This window comes from Schistocerca gregaria, chromosome 1 (assembly GCF_023897955.1).
Source record: "Schistocerca gregaria isolate iqSchGreg1 chromosome 1, iqSchGreg1.2, whole genome shotgun sequence".
NCBI lineage: Eukaryota > Metazoa > Arthropoda > Insecta > Orthoptera > Acrididae > Schistocerca > Schistocerca gregaria.
The window spans coordinates 677,241,392-677,257,336 of record NC_064920.1 but is presented as its reverse complement, the minus strand read 5'-3'; the positions used below and the strand labels follow the sequence as shown (position 1 = coordinate 677,257,336).

At 43.9% G+C, this 15,945-nt stretch overlaps 1 protein-coding gene across 1 annotated transcript in view; it reads left to right on the top strand.

The window, feature by feature from the left end:
* Positions 1-15,945, top strand: part of LOC126363134 (CUB and sushi domain-containing protein 3) — a 513,579-nt gene that overhangs the window by 431,914 nt on the left and 65,720 nt on the right. Inside the window, exon 7 of the mRNA XM_050007939.1 lies at positions 1,265-1,558. Within this exon, the coding sequence (XP_049863896.1) occupies positions 1,265-1,558 (294 nt within the window). The remainder of the gene's footprint in view (positions 1-1,264; positions 1,559-15,945) is intronic.

Sequence of the window (15,945 nt, the reverse complement as noted above, 5' to 3'; positions counted from 1 at the left end):
TGAGTCAAACACAGCTTGGATGGTGTGTACAGGTACAGCTGCCCATGCAGCTTCAACACGATACCACAGCTCATCAAGAGTAGTGACTGGTGTATTGTGACGAGCCAGTTGCTCGGCCACCATTGATCAGACGTTTTCAGTTGGTGAGAGATGTGGACAAAGTGCTCGGCAGGGCAGCAGTCGAACATTTTCTGTATGCAGAAAGGCCCGTACAGGACCTGCAACATGCGGTCGTGCATTATCCTGCTGAAATGTAGGGTTTCGCAGGGATCGAATGAAGAGTAGAGCCACGCGTCGTAACACATCCGAAATGTAACGTCCACTGTTGAAAGTGCCGTCAATGCGAACAAGAGGTGACCGAGACGTGTAACCAATGGCACCCCACACCATCACGCGGGTGATACGCCAGTATGGCGATGACGAATACACGCTTCCAATGTGCATTCACCGCGATGTCGCCAAACACGGATGCGACCATCATGATGCTGTAAACAGAAGCTGGATTCATCCGAAAAAATGACGTTTTACGATTCGTGCACCCAGGTTCGTCGTTGAGTACACTATCACAGGCGCTCCACTCTGTGATGCAGCGTCATTGATAACCGCAACCATGGTCTCCGAGCTGATAGTCCATGCTGCTGCAAACGTCGTCGAGCTGTTCATGTAGAAGTTGTTGTCTTGCAAACGTCCCCGTCTGTTGACTCAGGGATGGAGACGTAGCTGCGCGATCCGTTACAGTCATGTGGATAAGATGCCTGTCATCTCGACTGCTAGTGATATGAGGCCGCTGGGATTAAGCGCGGCGTTCCGTATTGCCCTCCTGAACCCACCGGTTCGATATCCTGCTAACAGTCATTGGATCTCGACCAACGCGAGCAGCAATGTCGCGATACGATAAACCGCAATCGCAATAGGCTACAATCCGACCTTTATGAAAGTCGGAAACGTGATTGTCCGCATTTCTTCTCCTTACACGAGGAATCACAACAACGTTTCACCAGGCAACGCCTGTCAACTGCTGTTTGTGTATGAGAAATCGGTTGAAAACTTTCCTCATGTCAGCATGTTGTAGGTGTCGCCACCGGCGCCAACCTTGTGTGAATGCTCTGAAAAGCTCATCTTTTGCATATAACAGCATCTTCTTCTTGTCGGTTAAATTTCGCGTCTGTCGCACGTCACCTTCGTGGTGTAGCAATTTTAATGGCCAGTAGTGTATATACGGCGTCGGACAGATAGGAGAGTGTGCATTTGGGGCGTGTTGCAGAGTTCTCGCCGGAACGGTGCGGCGGCAGCAGCGGTGGCGACACGGTGGCGGCGTTCGACCGGCGCTGCTACGAGCTGGGCGCGTCGCGCGGCTCGTTCGCGCAGGCGCGCGCGGCCTGCAAGGCGGCGGGAGCCGGCGGAGACCTGGCGCACGGCTTCGGGGGCGCCGGGCGCGCCGCCGCTTTCCTCACGGCGCAGCTGGAGCGCCGCCGTGCAGATCTGCGCACGCAGCTCGTCTGGATAGGCGCGCAGCGAGAGCCGGGCGCCACCTCCCGCACCTGGCGCTGGGTCGACGGTGAGTACTGCTGCAGGTCGCACCGAGAGTTCTGGCTCAAACATCATCATCCCGAGGTCCTGTCTCAGAAGAAAGGGCAGAATTTAGAATAAACAGCAACAGTTTTAAAGGAGTCCAGGGGTCGGTGGCGACCTTAGGGTTTTGAGCAAGAGCCAAAACGTAGCTTTGACGCTCGTAGGGACGTGGGAGTGCCAAACGTGACGCCGGCCGCTCGCCCGGGGCCAATGAGATATACGGACCGTGTAACGACCTCTGGGCGTCACACTAGCCGCCCTGCCCGCTACACTTCGCGAATGCTCGGCACCGTGCAGACCCCACGGGAAATCAATATTTAACTGGAGAGGTACCTTCTGAAGGTCTTAACTTTGTCGTGTGCTATCGAGAACTTGCATGTATTTAAACACGCATTCAAGAATTATTAATCTCGTTTGAAACAGCTACTTGCTCTCCGCCCGAGACCGCTGCTGCCACTCATAAGACTTGTGGTATCACGTGCTGTGACGTAGGCTCCGCGGCATGTCTTCCTCGTGGACCTCTGTCCCGTGGCGGGAGGGAGCCGCTGAGAGCTGCTCAACTTCCTTTGCTAGTAGGCGTCACTCTGGCCCTCTCTGCAAGGTTCGACACGCCGCCACCACATCTACAGGGTGTTACAAAAAGGTACGGCCAAACTTTCACAAAACATTCCTCGCACACAAAGAAAGAAAATATGTTATGTGGACATGTGTCCGGAAACGCTTCCTTTCCATGTTAGACCTCATATTATTACTTGATCACGTTGGAATGAAGCCTCATCCGTAAAGAGAACATTTGCACTGAAATGAGGATTGAAACATTTTTGGATGAACCATTCGCAGAAGTGTACCCGTGGAGGCCAATCAGTTGCTGATAGTGCCTGCACACGCTGTACATAGTACGGAAACAACTGGTTCTCCCGTAGCACTCTTCATACAGTGACGTGGTCAACGTTACCTTGTTCAGCAGCAACTTCTCTGACGCTGACATTAGGGTCATCGTCAACTGCACGAAGAATTGCCTCGTCCATTGCAGGTGTCCTCGTCGTTCTAGGTCTTCCTAAGTCGCGAGTCATAGGCTGAAATGTTCCGTGCTCCCTAAGACACCGATCAATTGCTTCGAACGTCTTCCTGTCGGGACACCTTCGTTCTGGAAATTTGTCTCGATACAAACGTACCGCGCCACGGCTATTGGCCGGTGCTAATTCATACATCAAATGGGCATCTGCCAACTTCGCATTTGTAAACATTGCACTGACTGCAAAACCACGTTCGTGATGAACACTAACCTGTTGATGCGACGTACTGATGTGCTTGATGCTAGTACTGTAGAGCAATGAGTCGCATGTCAACACAAGCACCGAAGTCAACATTACCTTCCTTCAATTGGGCCACCTGGCGGTGAACTGAGGAAGTACCGTATATACTGACGAAACTAAAATGAGCTCTACTGTGGAAATTTCGCGTTTCCAGACACATGTCCACATTACATCTTTTCTTTATTTGTGTGTGAGCAATGTTTCCTGAAAGTTTGGCCGTACCTTTTTGTAACACCCTGTATACAAGCAGAACACCGCACCAGCCCTAGCAGTCTGTGGTTTCAGCTCCTGATGACGATGGCAGAGGCAGTTACTGAAAACTCGAATATCTTATTCCAAGTGACAAGGCTTGTAAACCGAGAAGATATTATTGAAGTATGCCACCGCGAAAGACCCCGAGGACACACATCCTAAAACGTTTCGGTTCCCTGCATGTCAACTTACCGCAAGCAAAGTCGTCTGTTTCCACCAGTTCGCTTCAGCGCGCCGAAAGGGTAGCGTGCAAGGACTCGACGCGCGTCATTGTAACCGGCTCGGGCGATTTTGAAGTGACACGTAGTAACGAATAAGTATCCCAAATAGGGTTAGCCCGCCAGGTTGTCCGTGCGGTCTAACGCACGGCTTTCCGGGCGGGAAGGAGCGCCGGTCCCCCGCCCGTGTCGAGGTCCAGTGAGCCGGCCAGTCTTTGGATGGTTTTTGGTCGGTTTTCCATCTGCCTCGGCGAATGCGGGCTAGTTCCCCTTATTCTATCTCAGCTACACCATGCCGGAGATTGCTACGCAAACAATTTCTCCACGTACGCGTACACCACCATTACTCTACCACGCAAACATAGGGGCTACACTCGTCTGGTGTGAGACGTTCCCTGGGGGGTCCACTGGGGGGACGGAGCCTCTCCTTCGTTTCTAGGTCCCCGTTTAATATAACATAACGTAACATCCCAAATTGGGTTTCTTAACTGATTTTTCCTCTCAATGTGCTCTCGTATGGCCACCAAACAGGATAATGAGTGCGTGTGATACGGCAAACAGACATTCGTAACTTTAATCCCATTTCTACCCTGTGTCCTCTAAACAGCCGAGCTCGCGGTTCAGTTCAGCATACAGCGTCGTCCATCTGCCCCTACCCATGTCGTTTTACGCAACCCTCGATTCTATATCCGGCCTTCAAAATTAATCCGCAAGATTTTCATATTCTCTCTCTTGCTACGCGTGAGCTATTAGTCCAACAGAAAAATCAGCAGGATCTTTTTTTGTAGGAAATTTAAGGTACTTAAATTTTGTACTCGTGTACATTTTCGCTGGAGGCCATGTTTTTCGAGTTATTCAAGAAAAACATACAATAGGGATCTTCAAGCGCATCTCCACCTCAACGCTCATTCCTCACCAGTCAGTATTTCTAATATGTTGTTCGTGGCACTCCCTCTTACCACTAAAAAAAATTTCTAACACACGAACTGTTCTCGATATTCGAACTGTTTGGGTCTCTACTGATTGGGCTATTACGCCACCAGCACAGTCGGCTGTTTGGTTAATATAACTAATTTACCCGTACCCTAGAGGATAATGAAAAAAACGACTTTTGTAAACTTTGCACTAAAGGTATTTACGTTGACAATTCGATCCAAAAAATGCCGGTCGCGCGATTCCAGACTGTAGCGCCTAGAACCGCTCGGCCACTCTGGCCGGCAATTCGATCCAGACTTTACGCTAACCAGCGCAGTACCTTCGTAGTCAGAAGGTGGGACACATATAACGATGTAATTATTTATTTTATGCTGTTAAAATTCACAAAATTGTTAACTAAATTCACATAAACGTCAGTTTACAGTTTGTAAGTACTCGACTAAGCTGGCAGCACAATAAGGCCAGTCAATGAAGACCAAAAAAGGGCAAATGTGGGAAATAATTCATGCAGTAGCAAATTTTCGTACAGTGGTAGGAGCGAGTGCCATGAACAACATGCTAGAAATACCGACCGATGGGTTTTGAGTGTGGGGATGGGGATGGAAAAAGCTCTATTTGTGCGCGGACACCAGTTGGAAGAACTGAATGGTTTAAGAATGATATGGGACTATTACAAGGAAGTGTGATTACACCACTACTATTTATAATGGTAATGGATGAAATAGTCAAAGGGACGAAAGAAGCCCAAAGAGGAAGGGAGATGAAGCTGTTTCTATTTGCTGATGATATTGTGGTGTGGGGAAAAAGCAGTAAGGAGGAACAAAAACAAATAGACATCCTAAATGATAAGGTCGAGAAGGTCGAGAAATATGAAATGAAAATTTAGTGTGGAGAAAAGCAAGACCATGGTGGTAACTAGAGGGGATAGAGAGGGCAAGCGACAAATTTATATTAAGGGACGGGATATTGAAATAGTGGACCACTTAAAATATTTGGGAAGCGTATTGATGGGGAATGCTTGTTTGGAGACAGAAATCAGCAAAAGAATACAACAGAGTAGTACATTTTACCAGTGCGTGAGGGGCTTGGCGTGGGGAAGGGAAGTGCGAATGAGGTGCAGTCTGATGCGATGCAAGACTTACTTCACACCCACACTAGTTTACGGCTCAGGGACATGGACTATGACTAGAAGAGAGAAGAGTAGGAGACAATCCAGGGAAATGAAGTTTCTGAGAAGTATGCTAGGGAAGACGAGGAGAGACAGCCTGAAAAATGAAGATGTTAGGAAGGAAATTGGAGTGGAGAAATTGACTGAGAAAATTGAAAAGAATAGACTAAAATGGTTTGGGCATGTGAAGAGGATGGGAGAGGAAAGAATACCAAGAAGAATGATGGAGTTCAAGATTAAGGGCAAGAGGCCATGAGGAAGACCGAGAAGAAGATGGACTGATACATTAAAGATGAGTTTAAGGAGGAGAAACCTATTATGGAAGCAAGTTGTGGAAGAAGAATGGTGGAAAGACCGAGTGAAGTGGCGAAGTGCCATTGATACCTCAACCCGACCAGATGTCAGACAGAGAGGAAACGAAGATGGTGATGAGTGGGGATGCGTTGCAAGGACACGTTTCTGCGTTCTTCTTGAGCAACCTGAAAACCTCAGCCTCTAGCGGAAACGGATCCCACTACAAAATTTAACTACATTATATTTCCTACAAAACGATCATGTTCATTTTTCTGTAGGACTGATACTCTGCACGTAGCGAGCGAGAGAATGTAAAAACACCCTCGTGGCTTTTGAAGGCCAGATATAGAACTGCGGTTTATGGGCAGCGGAATCGCACGTGTATTCCTATCATTTATTAGTATCTGCATTAATAATTATGCTGATAAAATAGTGTTAAATTCTGAAGGATGCTATAAGAGAACTGTAACACTATCCTCCAAACTTTCGGAGATGTGGACAAGAGAGAAGTGAGAAAAAAGTTAACGACTGGTGAACAGACCTCATATGCCAGAATGAGATTTTCACTCTGCAGCGGAGTGTGCGCTGATATGAAACTTCCTGGCAGATTAAAACTGTGTGCCCGACCGAGACTCGAACTCGGGACCTTTGCCTTTCGCGGGCAAGTGCTCTACCAACTGAGCTACCGAAGCACGACTCACGCCCGGTACTCACAGCTGTACTTCTGACAGTACCTCGTCTCCTATCTTCCAAACTCCGCTATATCCTTTCTTTCAGGAGTGGTAGTTCTACAAGGTTCGCAGTGGAGCTTCTGTAAAGTTTGGAAGGTAGGAGACGAGGTACTCGCAGAAGTAAGGCTGTGAGTACCGGGCGTGAGTCGTGCTTCGGTAGCTCAGTTGGTAGAGCACTTGCCTGCGAAAGGTAAAGGTCCCGATTTCGAGTCTCGGTCGGGCACACAGTTTTAATCTGCCAGAAAGTTTCAGACCTCATATGGTTTTGTAGTCTGTATTTTCCATTTCAGCCATTACGCAACAAAGCAGCAGATACAAATACTTAGCCATCGGTCGCCGGTGTCAATTTCATCAAAATCCTTCTGGGTGTACTGCCACACCATCTAATAAAAGACTTAAAATACCAAAATAACTGAAGTTTCGGACTTGATGCAGCAGCCTCTCTCAGTCTATGCCCTGAAGAAGGCCACTGAAACACAACCAAAGTATCAGAACACCCGGAGATACATGAATGAGATGATCAGATACACCACAGTGTGTATTCAGCTGTAATCCCAAAGGGTATAAATATCTATGGAGTGAGCATTCGGATACGAAGAACGAGGATTCTGTCCGCAATATCTCCTGCAGCTCAAGTCTCGTGATTTTTGGACGCCACACGTAGCGTATTTTGAGCGTTATACTTCCGCTGCTACAGATAGATCACCTTAAGAAGTGCCGTGAAACTTCGTATATTCATTTTACAGACATCTTAACAATACTATACCAGGAACTGAAGTTGGCTTAAAATGCGAAGAGCAACGGTATTATGTTTTTCGCCACAGTATGATAGCTCATATTCTACTTCATGTACCTGTTTTTGGTAACGTAGTAAGAAGTGGCCGCCAACAATCTTTTTTTACGTTTTCTGTTGCGCTTATTCATGATGTCGAATCTCTGTTTTAATAAATTACGTTACAGTGACACTGTAGACGCTGCCAAGGTGTCACAAAAAAACAATGCATTAGGAACAATGAAATGAATACAGTAAATACGGTAAGCGATTTCCACCACCTGCTTCTCCATTACTATTTTCAATTTTTCTTTATCTACAACAATTTTTCGCCATCTCATCAGAAAAGTAAAACCACACACACATACATAAAAATACAAGATCAGTGCTCGAATTTTGAATTAATAAAAGAAGTAACAGAAAACAAATCTTTTTTAGGTTTTCTGTTGCACAGATTCGTACTGACGAATCTATTGTAATTAATTACTGTACAATGACACTGTCTCATGCAGAAATACTTAGATGCACACAAGCGTTTGAGAACCTGCATAAGTTGAAGGAAATTAATTAAACTGCCGTGTATAAATTTCATCTGGATATAAACATAGCGCCAGTGTGTATACACTGACTGGCAGTTCACTCAAACACACTTGCAAATTTATAGACAACTTGTGTCGTAAACACATGGTTATAACATCGTAGAAATTATCTCTACAGTACAAGACATTATAATACCATACATGGATAGTTTTCAACATATAAAATGACTCATATCAATATGGCATTTACAGATATACATTTGTTGTACGGACCTAAGAAAAGTAACTGGTCCATCTTTCATGTACTTCTCTGTACATCCGTAGCAACGACAATACTCCGCCACAGCTGCTACTGAAACTCAAACGTGCACTAACGTATATAAGACAAGGCGAATACGTGTAACATTCAAGTTTCACTATTTCCGCAAATTTTAGACAAGCAGTGTCCCAAAATCACATAACTAACGCGGTTTGATGTTGATAACATGCATAGTAGACCATGCTCACTCCATAGATGTTTATACTCCATGTGCAATCCGGAAGATACCACAATGCAATGTTTTATATACAGTCATCATATTTTAACGAATCATATAAAATGACACGTTTCTGAAGGACGCTTAGTGTGCCCGTGGCTGCAAACAGCTTTTTACCTGAAGGGTTATCAAAACAAATATGGCGTGTTCCCGTCCATTCTCCATTAGCCAACCACAGCAAAGCTGTAACGGCTTGTCCGCCGACATGCCTGTTTAGTAGCGGATATAACCATTAGTTAGTATTTTGCAACAAGTGGATTCCTTGACAGTGTCGAATACATACGGTTTAAATTTATATAGTTACTTTTACAGGCCCAGCTCACCCTCATGCTGGCTGACAACAGCAGCTTTCAGGACCAGACATATCCCCAATCACTTGGTGAGGCTGTAGATCCGCCCCTTGTTAGCGAGTGGAGACTTGCCATGGTGGACCAAGCATGGCGTGGGCTATCGATTGCCCAGTCACCAGAACTGAATACCGTTGCTCGCCCTTACGACTACGGCTGTTGAAACTTCTTATCACATTAGGATGTAGATTTACAACTAGCTCTTTACGAATTACACGTCAAAATGTATATACCTAAAATCAAAGTAATACCTCTATTGTGATGATACAATCTAACCTTCGTAAGCAGAGTCATTGAACATCCTCTCTGGTTCTAATTGTAATCTAGAAAATTTCAAATATATGAGTGGGATCGTTAAAAGATCATTGGCAAGGAAAAAACTAGAGATGATAAAATGATGAAATTCCACAAAACAGTGACTGTAACAAGGTGCCTGTGGGGCAGTGAGAGTTTGGTGTTAAAAAGAAAGGAAAAGGCAGAACACAGATTGTGGAATTCCTGAGTTGGGCTCTTGGTTTCACCATGAGATGCTGAAAGAGAAAAGTGGACATACAGCAGCAACCGAACGCCTCGATATTGTGGGAAAAGATTGTAGATTACAGAAATGTGTGTTGGGACCACTTACAGAAGACGTTCGTTTCCTGAGTTACATCTCTCTACCTGAGGTGGATTCATAGTCTCCTTGAGTTTTTAAGTAAAATCTTCGCCACTAACTGCATCCATTTTATCGGAAATCACAAAATTTCAATTTCGATTTTAAGTCATTAGCAAGTGGTTTAGCTGCAACAAGTAATAAATACTGAAGTTAGATATTAAAGTTCCATCGCTGATGGAGCTGTAGGGAACCCATTCGTATGATTAATTAGGATGAAAGAAATGGTCTCAGACTGGTAATTAGAGAGCATTTTATTGCAGTATTTTTTCCTAATTAAAATTGTGAAACACAGGAACGATCAGCATAGGTAAAAGAAATAAAATGGATGTAAGCTTAGACGGCTATTGGTAGCATTCCTTATACACACCATTCGTATAAACGATCAAAATACAACGTTCATTCAGAGAACATTTCATACAACTGGCTCTGAGCACTATGGGACTCAACATCTGAGGTCATCAGTCCCCTAGAACTTAGAACTACTTAAACCTAACTAAACTAAGGACATCACACACACCCATGCCCGAGGCAGGATTCGAACCTGCGACCGTAGCGGTCTCGCGGTTCCAGATTGAAGCGCCTAGAACCGCTCGTCCACTCCGGTCGGCCTTCATAAATCTCACTAATAAACAAAGCACTCTACTAGATTTGCCGGAATACAACAAATGGAAATTATTCTCGAGGTACTGATTTTGTGCTGTCTGTACGTCTCAGAATTGTACATCATACTGGTCAAAAACAGGTTGCGGTCAGCTTCAACGTATTTACAAAAATGCCGAAGCCTAAACTTAAGGCGCACGGACGCGCTTTGTTGCACAAACTTTTGGATGTATAACCAGATATACCCTAACGTGTAAAGCCAAAATTTAGGGCAAAAACAAGGAACACAACACTTTACTGTGGTAAAAACAGCGCACACCTATTAATCTGAAAAATAAGTTTCCTGAGTAAAAAAAGAAAAAAAAGGTTCAAATGGCTCTGAGCACTGTGGGACTTAACTTCTGAGGTCATCAGTCACCTAGAACTTAGAACTACTTAAACCTAACCAACCTAAGGACATCACACACATCCATGCCCGAGGCAGGATTCAAACCTGCGACCGCCGGCCGCGGTGGTCTCGCGGTTCTAGGCGCGCAGTCCGGAACCGTGGGACTGCTACGGTCGCAGGTTCGAATCCTGCCTCGGGCATGGATGTGTGTGATGTCCTTAGGTTAGTTAGGTTTAAGTAGTTCTAAGTTCTAGGGGACTAATGACCACAGCAGTTGAGTCCCATAGTGCTCAGAGCCATTTTTTCAAACCTGCGACCGTAGCGGTCTCGAGGTTCCAGATTCAAGCGCCTAGAACTCTGACCACAATCTATTGGTTATGACCTGTAGATTAAAACTGAAGAAACTGCAAAAAGGAGGGAACTTAAGGAGATATGACCTGGATAGACTGAAAGAACCAGAGGTTGTACAGAGTTTCAGGGAGAGCGTAAGCGAACAATTGACAGGAATGGGGGAAAGAAATACAGTAGCAGAAGAATGGGTAGCTTTGAGGGATGAAGTAGTGAAGGCAGCAGATAATCAAGTAGGTAAAAAGACGAGATCTAGTAGAAATTCTTGGGTAACAGAGAAATAATGAATTTAATTGATGAAAGGAGAAAATATAAAAATGCAGTAAATGAAGCAGGCAAAAAGGAATACAAAGTAAAATTGTCTGTCAGATTTCCGATTTGAAAGCACTTGGTCACAACAGTCAAGATTCGGTACTTTGTGTATGATAAATTTATTAAAAGTGCGTAACTAAGTTTCATTCTGACAGTGCATTAATTCTGTAAACATTTTCAGTTCCAGTTTACTGTAATGTATTAAACTATTTTGACGATCTCCTGACAGCCGGCCGTGGTGGCCGAGCGGTTCTAGACGCTTCAGTCCGGAACTGCGCTGCTACTATGGTCGCAGGTTCGAATCCTGCCTCGGGCATGGATGTGTGTGATGTCCTTAGGTTAGGTAGGTTCAGGTAGTTCTAAGTTCTAGGGGACTGATGACCTCAGATGTTAGGTCCCATAGTGCTCAGAGCCATTTGAACCATTTTTGATCTCCTGACAAATGATCATGATAGTGAGTATTATATTCATGTTTTTTTATTTATACCATCTGATTTGTTCAACACCCACGAAAATCATCTCACTTTTGGGTCTATGGAACGAAAACTGAATTTAATCTAATCTAAACAGGCCCCGGTGCCAAGGTATTTTACATTATGGTTCAAATGGCTCTGAGCACTATAGGACTTAACTTCTGAGGTCATCAGTCCCCTAGAACGTAGAACTACTTAAACCTAACTAACCTAAGGACATCACACACATCCATGCCCAAGGCAGGATTCGAACCTGCGACCGTAGCGGTCGCGCGTTTCCAGGCTGAAGCGCCTAGAACCGCTCGGCCACACTGGCCGGCTTTACATTATGACGTAGACACATATTAAGAAGACTACTATTCAAATTTATTCTGCCCACAAAAGCTTCCTTTCAAGTTCTACTGGAGGCGATTATTTTAGACACATTAATTTGCAAAACAGACACGTTTACGCGTTACGATTTCTTAACTTCATCATAACGTGAGTATTAATTAAACAATTGATGTCATGTGTCGAGACCTTCTGCAGCTAAAAAAACTATCATTCTTTGCGATATCAGTGACTAACTTCATATTGGAACAAGTACTTTCTTAATACGTTTCACATTTGATTGAAATATTCTTGAAAACTGAATCCTTTTTAACCAACAGCTGTTTATTTTAAGATCTATATGTCTACCGCATTCGGTTATGGACATCTACTCGGGACGTAAGGTGAAAACGCATCAGATAAATGCATATTTCATGTTCTTTTGAGGCTGATGCAAACTCGAAGCTGTCATAATGAGACTCCACAATCAATATTCAGATTCAGCGCTTACAGTAATAATGAATACGTTTCACTGTGATTAATGACACTAATCATTATTGACGTTAATTACTGTGAAACGCATTCATTAGTACTATAAGTGCTGAATCTGACTATTGATTGTGCATTCTCACTATGACAGCTCTGAAGCTGTATCAGCCTAAAAAGAACATGAAATCTGCCTTTACCTGATCTGTTTTTCACATTACTACTTGTGCTGATGGTCCGTGATGGAAACCGGTAGACACATAGATCTTAAAATGAACGACTGATCGTTGAAAATACATTTTTTCGGTTACTTGAAGGATGACGTTGTCACTTGACCAAAATATTAAATAAAATATTCTATTCGCGGAAGAGAGATTTCTAAAGACAGCAGTTCGACCTGTTACGTTAATCACCTACGAACAAAATTTTCAGTAAAATTTTTACGTTTGACCAAAAAGTATTCTAAGAAGTTAGTGGACAACTCCCTTTGCCCTTGCCTACTCATATTTTAATACTAACAGTACGTGAACATTGCCCAAAATGTCGACATGCTTTAAATAAAAGGAAGACTTTTTCCGCTGAAGGTAATGTTTTATCTGTTTCATTAATTTATTGCATGAATTCATTAATTTATTATCTGCACAGGAAAATAGGATAAAGCATTGAAATTAAGTGCGAGCAGCCACGTTCAGAAAATAAGTGTATCGTGACCACAACGGGCTGTTTCTTTTATGGTTGGTAACACTGAGTGGTAGAGGCCGGGGTGCAATTGCGTGAAAGATGTCGGTAAGAAATCCCGCCACGTGTTGTGATCCCCTTCCTACTCGCGGAAGAAATATCACCTACCGAAATTTGACAGTGGATGAAATTTCTGAGATGTTTCCACAAGTCTACTGAACTTTCTTATACGAGACACTCATAGAAACGCGAGGATACAGGAAATGTGCGCAAGATGAATTCCAAAACGTCTAACAGAGAAGCACAAGAAAAATCGGCCCAGCACCGCCCGCGAATTCTTGAGCGACTTGGACTGGAAGCGAGGACTTTTTGAGCTCTACTGTAACAGAAGATGAAACGCGGTTGGCTCGTTACACGCCTCAGACAAGAAGATAGTCGTCACAGTAGCGTCACACAATTTCCCTATCTGCCAAAACATTCAAAACCACAATTTCGGGCGAAAACATAATGGTCTCAGTTTTCTGGGACCGAAAAGTATCATTTTGGTCTAATTTCTGCCCCAGGCACAGTGGTATTGTAAGACGCTAAAAAACTCAAAAGGAGGATTCAAAACCCAGCATTAGCCACCGAGGTTCTCTTGGACTCATTTGGGTGGGATGTTTTGAACCGACCCTGACTTGGCGCCTGCAGATTATCATCTTTTCACCTCTCTGAAGGCACACGTGAGTGGAATTAAATTTTCAACCGACGACCAGATGCAGAAAGAGATTCTGAAGTGGGGGAAGGAGCTGGCGCGAGAGATTTTCGAGGAGGGCATAAAGTAGCGTGTGCCACGGCTCACCATATGCATTAATGGGACAGCGAGAATGTGGAAAAATTGTCAAAAAGTATATCAACAATATCATGAATTTTTTTAAAATACACTTTTTCTAAAAAAAAATCTACAAATCTTCTACACTTACGTTCTGAAGGCGCCTCGTAGATTACCGAACTACACAAATGTGCAAACGTGTTGAGAAGTAGACAGCTCTCAACGCGGGTGTTACTCAGTTATACATAATAAACACACTGTTCACAGTGAGCGTCACCCTACACGGCTCCTATGAACGTGTTATGTGATTTTCTTGGGATGGTGCTTGGCCGCCTGTGTGCTGCTGCCTTCCTGCCACACCTCCAGTTCGCTGCCCTCACTGTTCCTGTCTCTTGCTCTTCCTGTCTCCTGCTAGCTTCCTGGAGACGCCAGGAAACCGCTTCCTTCTTATGCTACCTGTACGCTTCCTGGTTTACGGCAAGCGGATATCAAGACAAAAACTCAAACAAGTCACACCCGCATCACCTTACTAAATTGTATTATAGCTCTAAGGGATTAGTGGGGAGACGCAGCAATCCGATCACTTCAGGCAGCATTCATTTATGACGTTATCATTTCGTTGCGTTTGCATAATCTTATTTAATTCGTTAAGTTCCTATAAAATTACTTCCACGTCTGATATGATATTCTGACCACCTGCAAACACAAGGGTGGAAATAAAATTATATTCTTTAATGACATTACAAAGAATTTGTGACAAACTATACTTTTGTCGTAGTCCAATGATAGTTCCTGCTGTTCATGAAATCGGATCGTCTTCCTGAAAACATATGTCAGTATTTTCTCTCATGCTTTAGTTAAGTGCAGTGGGACACCCCCTACCTGGATTTTTTTCTTCTGTCCATACTGATTTCCACGTATGGAATTTCTCAGGCACAAGAAATGAGTACATTTCTGAGAGTGTGAGTCAACTATGGTATCAACACAGTATGGGACACCTGCCGTTCTTCAGCAGGTAGCTCCATTAACTCACTGATTCACCACTGAAGTTACACATCCTTCGCGAAAACTTTAATACACGATTTGATTTTATTAAATGTAATACGCAGAAATAATTCATTAGTCACATAATTGTGCACACCATTTTGTTCCACCTAGTCGTAGTGCTGTTGTTTCCCATGGGACTACACTTGCGTATCATGAAGTAGTATTGTGGCAGGATTCGAGTGGAAGCGGTAATTGTTAACCATAGATGAGCGCGATTCTTCCATGACACGTCCTATCACCAAGCCACATTCCGTTTTCTGTACTGATGCACCTATTTCAGCCTGATGTGCCGTTGGTTCAAAATCATGTCCCAGCGTGGGTTTAACAAGGAGGGACTGGGAAGTGACAGGAGGGAATCGTTGACCACTACACTCGACCGCAAGACATCTGAAAACGCTACTTCCTTCTTCAGCAGACGTGGCACATGGTCAGCTTATCAGGACCTGAATACTGCGCAAAGGGAGCCCTATGGGGCAACATACCCACAGTTTCTGAACAGCCTCGTACCTAGTGTCTCGAACAGACGCGTCTCTACGGCGGACATGATTCCTAATGGTATTTGGGTATTACTAAGGGAAAGTGGGGAAATATTACACACTTAAGAGTAAAAGTGTTATTTGAACACATAGATAATATGTAACTTAAAACCAACTGAATGTAAGATAGCGGTAGTTTCTCTACTTTTACTACACTGAATCAATTTAAATTAAATAACTGTAAAATTAGATTTAACTGCAAATATCACAAAGTTGCGATTGTGCTCGATTCCTACACCCCACAGCATAACAAATTATCCTGAATGGATGGGGAATTGTTTACTTGTGAAGCGAATCTTATGTTAAATATACATGGGTGCACATAACCGGCACTTGAATTATCTGCCAAGTTTTGTTAAGAAATTAGAACTTTGAAACGTATTTAAACAGTAACATAGAAGATGTAATCACTTTTATATTCACATTTAAAGAATTCTTAAAATGTTTATTTCCTTATAAGCAGTCGTCACAAACATAGTCTTTGGATGTTTCCAGAATGAGATTTTCACTCTGCAGCGGAGTGTGCGCTGATGTGAAACTTCCTGGCAGATAAAAACTGTGTGCCCGACCGAGAATCGAAATCGGGACCTTTGCCTTTCGCGGGCAAGCGCTCTACCATCT